Here is a 6,519-nt window from a genome sequence, read left to right as displayed (position 1 = left end):
AGTGGTTAGAGCGCGATCAAAGATAGGGTGCCTACGCCTACACATCATGTCGAATCAAGGTCACCTCAGCCGAATGAACCTGGCTTACAATCCAAGCAGAGGAATTCGGAGTTGCGGTACGTTTCAAGTACGTTGCGTGTTGCATCCTTGCCTAAAGCTGTCACTTGTTTGTTGTGGTCGTGCATCAGTGCTGCAATGATCCAGTGGGCTACACCGGCTGGAAGTCAGTTCCCTAAGGTTCAATCATACCGATAAGGCCAACCTGGAGCAGGCCGACGATGAACAGCGAATCCTCTTGCTGCCATAAATCGCATTACGAGGTGCTCTGGAGGTAACTTTGTGCTGTCCTCTGCAATAGGGAAGTGAAGGCGTTAATGCGTTTCCCTCAGGGACCAGCATGTTGCCAACAATGCTGCCTTCTCCCTAGAAAGGGCGGGTGAGAAATAATCAGCCCAATGATTGACCATGACCCCCGGAGCACTACTCGGTACATTCGAAATGCTTTTAAAACCAAAAAGTCCGGTGCTGCCCAAAAGACACCTGCTGTGCGCAGCTGCGTTAGAATTGAGACCTTGCGTCCTCGGGCCAAGTTGGTCAATCTGTTGAGTCGATGACTTTGGGTATGGTCCCCTTAGAAAACCCTAACAGCCGCTGCCTCGTGGTTCGAACTTTTGTGTCAGAGGCTAAGGACGAAGCCCCCGAACAAAACCCTATATCCTTCCAGTACCTTGTGGATCACACTTCTGAACCAATGGCTCATGGCCGGGGCACACCATCCAAACCCCCTTCGGTTCGAGCAACCGGGGAGTGTCACTCTTTGCGCATCGACCCTCGCACATATCCCCTCCCCACCAGTCGACCAACCTACCTGCCAATCCCCTATCCATTATTCCTAGGAAGAAGAAACTCCCTCGCGATAGATGAGTTATCCCTACTTCATAGGTTACCCTGGTTAGGACATGTACACCGCTGCCTGCCTCGCAGAGCTCTTTTCATCCAGCCTTGTGCTGCGTGAGAGCAATCAGGAGGTGGGCAATCTATAACCTGGCAATGAAGTATGGAAACACTAACCAGTAAACTGAGTCGAGTTGACACCTGCCGCCTCCCTGAATGAAGACTTCAGGACTCAGTTCTTCAACGGTTAACGGTACTGGCGGAAATGACCCAATCACGCAGTCAGCGGCGCTGGTACGTCAAAGCCATTGCCCTCAATGGGTAGCTATCCAATTCACGAACTAGCGAAACATGTCATCGTCCTTAAGGCATGGCTCCATGTCCCACACTCTTCCACATCCCGGTGATCGGAACTGTAGCAGCGGGAACCAATGTGACGATGGTTAACGGTTTATTGGTTCTAAATTGATTGAATGAGTGTTCCGTATGTAAAAGATCGATAAAAAACAAACCAACAATAACTAGCTACAAACCCAACTTAGTTGGTCGTTGCCGTCTCCTTAGAGGCGGGCCTTGAGACGGGCACGTCAATGGTTGGGGACATTGATAAACTTGAGTCAGTCGCTTACTCAATGGTACGCATGCATCCGAACAATCACCTTTAATATGTGGTTTCCTCTCTCGATCTCCGCAATCAAACTTCCACTGCCATTCCTGGATTATCTCTTCAATCACGTCAGCTTCTCTATCCAGTGCACAGCTATCCTCTCCTGCTTACTCAGACACTAATAAAGTACCAATAACAATAGGTTGTTATTATTATCCACTGAATCAACAACGAACATGCGACAGTTATTACTACTGTACCAAATGTAAACTGCCTGGAATACGATGATGGTGATGATGATGATGGCTGTCTGTTGGCTCTACCTCCTGCTGGATTATTAACTAGTCCTACAGGCACCACTTACCGAAGCTACTAATGCGGACCCTCTTCGACATGGTCTACGCAGATGGCGGTCCACTTTTGCTTCCGAAGTCGGATACGATGGGCTTTGCAATTATCGACGGCGTATATGAAGGCAAGCAACCAGACCTCCAGTTCTCTCTTTTCGGCAACGATCTCGACCAGCTTCTCCTAATATCTCTTTGGGTTGATTCAGTGGAAAACGATGGATAGTTCCGACATTCTGCCTGCATATGCTTCCGACGAGCTGTACAATGTTTTTTTGCGGTATGTTAACCGTTGCTTTCTCCTTTCCTTGTAGAATTTTCACACTAACGGATTCTGGTGTTTGCAAGTGAAGTTTGGACATAAATCACGCAGACTAAAGTAATATATGGTGACATCTTTCCAACCGTTGTTTGAGGCATTCCAGGCCCAACAAAATGTCACAAGACAGCACCACATCATCCATTGTTTACCTGACAAAGATCGCATTTAACAATGTGCCGCGGGACTCCACTTTCCACGATCGACTGCATGGTTGTTTTCCCCTCTTTTCACACCTGCTGCCTTTCGAGTCCCCTCTGGATCTCGAGACATTCTTTCAGTTACATCACTTTGAGTGCCGGCGACGTTTGCACACGGTTTATGGCACTATACATACGTACGATATTTCGCGGCGACTCCAAAGCATGGTTCTTCAGCGAGATTCTTCCCTTCAAACACTTTGTCTGATAAATCTAGCAAAGACTGCGCCCCCTCATATGACAACAGACTTGTTGTTGAGTTTACCTGCGCATTTGTTCCGCAAGTTGATTGGCACAGTAAGTCAGTTGTACCTTTGTTCATGCGACTACTCAGATGTTCTCTATTTTTTGGCTTCCGATGAGCCACGTACTTTTTCACCGTCACTGCACTAGTGAGAGTGTGCCCTTTGACTTACAAGTGGTGTTCAACTTTCTTTCGAATCCATACATTTTTGAGCGCATGTATGAAGTTTGCAGGTAAGTTGTTAACTATGCTTTTCACCAACTTTTTAGAGACATACAGATCTTCGTTATTTCCTGGATGCAACATGTGCAGTTCTCTTCTATTTGTGATCCAACTGGTCAAGGTATGGTTCTTTGTGTACAAAGATGATTGCTTTCTTGCGGTCGTTTAACTCCGTACGGTAGCCTGATTAGCCAAATGACATAGACTAATCCGCATTTCGGTTGGTGCCCAAATATCGTACGATTCTGGGGAGAGCGAATAAAAGGAACGTAGAAGACGAAAAAGGGAAACAGCTGGAGATAAGTGGCCAGATATCGCTTTCCTCCATGATGCTCTCTTCTGGGGAACTACTGTCCTGATACCTTTGCCTCACTTTAGGCCGAGGGTTCTTTGTCTGGATTTTGTGAAGCCGCAGTGGTAGGACATCTTAGTGCTATAAAAACCATCTTTTTCGTAATGCATTCTATGGACAACTTTCGGGAGCTTGAGCATCCTTTCAACTTAGTGATTCATCGACTAATACAGAGTCCAGGCCGTGGAAGGCTGCGCGAAAATACTTATATTATAAAACAAAGCACGGGGGCACCTCGCTTTTCATGTGCACCGGTCCATTCAGTCTGACCGTGCCATAACCACAGCCGGAGATGCACCGCCGCACGACAACGCGCTCATGCTGTCAGCTTGATTAATAACCTATATTTCCATACCTCCAGTCGGACTGGAGTTTGCAGAGTTCGTCAGGGTTGTCTTTTTTTCGCTGCATTTATTTTTACTTTCGTCATTGGTATTATCAGAAAGTGCAGATTCCGAAGTTCCGTAAATCTAGGTATCGCGTCCGGAGAGAGGTTAATCAAATTGGATCATTCTGATGACATCGCTTTGTTGTTTGACGTGTGTGTAAAGTACTGTAGGAAAGCCATCGGATGTGGTCCCATTCGTCAGCTTTACACCTTCAGATTGTAAATTATTACTCCAGGATTCTGTCCTGTTTTGCCTCTCTGAGAATCCAAATGACTTTGTTGGTTGGCCCACATATCTTGGTTGTTGCACTTGCGGTGATAGTACTATAGCGGATGAAGTCGATGTGCTGATATTCAGGGCGTGGGCAGCGTCCACCAACTTGCATCATTTGTGGTGTTGCGGACGAATTTTGCTGAAATTCGAAGGCCGCGTGTATAAGGCTTCTGTAAGAGCGTTCTTTACAGTTGTGAGCCTTGACTCCTTTGAGCTGAGGATCCAAGGCGTCTTCAGACTTTTGATCTCTTATGTGTCCGTAGCAAGGGAAGAGCAATCTAGCTGCAACGAGTACGAACAATGTGATCCATAAGGAATTCTTGCTAACGTCTCCTAATCGTTAGAGAGGCGGATTAAATCGACCTGGTTAATATGGTTTGGGCCCGTGCTCTGCATGGCGCACGACTGTACGCAATGCTTCCCGTTCATCACACCGCGCTTTCATTTGATTGATCGTCCTGTTCCTTTATACGACCGAGCACACTCATTCTCACTGCCAAAACGTCTCAGTTAACCTGTCGGGTTTAGATTGCCAGTTAATTTCTGTGAGCATTTGTGACTTCCTAATCAGTTCTCATTTTCTATTCTAGTCATCAAAGCCAAAGTTTTCACTCAGGACTTAGGTTTGGATCAACAACAGCTTAACAGTGTAAGGCTTAGCGAAGTCATCCCCATCCCTCCCCCCAAAAGAAACAGGTTGACCTAATATTTACGCACCGCGTTGTGTTCATTCTGTCGACATTCCGACTTTCTGTCGTCTATAGTAACCTCTTACTACATATCTGATTCATTTTGTTTTCAGTGACTTCCTGTTCGAATATACTCAACAGACATTCTGATCAGTGCCCTCTTGTGCCGCCTCATCAGCTTTCACTGCAATTATTATCCAATATGAACGAGTTACTGTCGCAGGCTAGTTGTGTGAACCAGGGCACTGTAGCGGATGTTACCTGTGCGACTCTGTTTGGCCTGAAGGTCGCTAATTTTCTATGTGATTGCTCAGAGTACGTACACGCTTGCCGGGCGGTTCGAGCGGTACACTCGACGGTGAAAAAGTTCTTCTCTGCTTGCGGTCATCATCGGGCGCAGCTCCGTTTGGAGTGTGAAGCTCTCTGTGTGTAAGTGCTTCGGTTTCTATTGAAGTAACTGGCATTTTTATGGTTCTCCGAAGGCTAAAGTGAAAAGCTGGCCACTACTGTTGTAACTTCTGGGGAGGTAGAGTCTATCATTGCTTTTGGATTTGTTATGGTGATGCGAGCGTCCAATGGGGTGGGTGGAAGCAGAACCTCATTTGGAAATCGACTTTACTTGTCCAATACTTACCGTTTTTCTTCAACGTCTGATAGTCGATCCTTAAGCTTTTTGACTCACCATTGTTGGCGACTTGAGATTTTTCAATAATGTTTAACATACTACTACTATTATTATTATTGTTTGCAATTTTGACCAGAGCGATATGAATGTATCTCTCCAATATGGTCTAGCTGACAATCAGATGTTTTCTTTTTTCAAGAATGCTACGTGCTATGAACGCTTACAATATGTATCTGGATCCGGATGATCAATATGTCTTTCAAAAAGAAGCCCCGAACCTTCTTAAGTCTATGAAACAGTCCAATCTGTTGTTATTCGGCCCGGACACCAAGCTTCCTGCATCCCAGCTCATTCTTCCTCCATGCTTAGAAGGATATTCCATCAGTCCTGTTATGGGTAGCTCTCGTAAGAGCTCGTCTTCACGATCACCGGATGCGTCTTTTGCGGATCTGTCGGTTCCTCCCAGGTCGTCATCGACATCCTTTTCTCCCCAACTTGGACCAGCTGGTGATGCGGTAGCTTCAGCCAGTCCGGAAGGTTTCATCCTACCTCCACCGGTTCTACCCGCGGTGAGTGGACTGACTTCTGTCGATAAAGTTGACTGTCCCTGATAGCTAAATGCTCATTCTAGAATCTAGCGATGTTACCGAAAATCGACTGAAATAGTTTAGCTGCAGTACCCTGTCAGTGCACATATACGACACAACCCACGGAAAGTTAAGGTTATTCAAGCATGTACGATAGTAGTCGAATATCATGGGCAGACATGATTTACCACGCAGTCGGCAGTGCTCCTGCATCAAAGCTATCGCCTTCAATGCGTAACTGTCCAGTTTCCCGAACTAACTGATTACGTCATCCCCTCCAGTGCCTGACCGCGTCTCCCACTCAGTCCCATTTTCCGGTGACCGAGGCTATAGCAGCCACAATAAACGTACGCTTGGCATGTATGACTGATAGACTGACTGACTGATTGGGTTAGGTTCCAGTGACGTACATCTCGATCGGTGTCTTAATTTGAACGTACCGTCACAATGTTCAGGTTGACTTGATAGTGTCATCCTGTGTTCTAGACGGTTTGGTGAGTTACTGGTCTGTTGGCTGAGAGAGCAGGATTATGTAGCATCGCTCAGCTCATCCCACAGACAATTTTAACTTGTCTTGTTCAATCGCATACGAAAGCTGTAAGCCTATTAAGGCGCACACTCAATTAGAGCAACCTGTATCCCGCTACAATGTGTCATTTTTGAATCAGTCGGTACGTAATTGCAAGTGATAGTTTTGCGACGGTTAGCAGCATTTTGGGGGCAATGTGAAGCACAATAGAGTTGAGACTTGTCTTCACTCAGTTTTATCGA

General features: G+C 46.2%; 1 protein-coding gene across 1 annotated transcript in view; it reads left to right on the top strand.

Annotated features, from left to right (window-relative positions):
• Positions 1-2,283: 2,283 nt before the first annotated feature.
• The window catches only part of T265_12422 (hypothetical protein), a gene marked incomplete at both ends in the record, with an annotated part of 29,199 nt that continues 24,963 nt past the window's right edge, over positions 2,284-6,519 (top strand). Inside the window, 5 exons of the mRNA XM_009163838.1 lie at positions 2,284-2,664; positions 2,702-2,844; positions 2,881-2,954; positions 4,650-4,965; positions 5,361-5,730. Of these exons, the coding sequence (XP_009162102.1) occupies positions 2,284-2,664; positions 2,702-2,844; positions 2,881-2,954; positions 4,650-4,965; positions 5,361-5,730 (1,284 nt within the window). The remainder of the gene's footprint in view (positions 2,665-2,701; positions 2,845-2,880; positions 2,955-4,649; positions 4,966-5,360; positions 5,731-6,519) is intronic.

This window comes from Opisthorchis viverrini (assembly GCF_000715545.1).
Source record: "Opisthorchis viverrini unplaced genomic scaffold opera_v5_1, whole genome shotgun sequence".
Classification (NCBI taxonomy): Eukaryota; Metazoa; Platyhelminthes; class Trematoda; order Opisthorchiida; family Opisthorchiidae; genus Opisthorchis; species Opisthorchis viverrini.
Note: the sequence above shows the minus strand (reverse complement) of the source record. Positions and strands in the feature narration are given on the sequence as shown.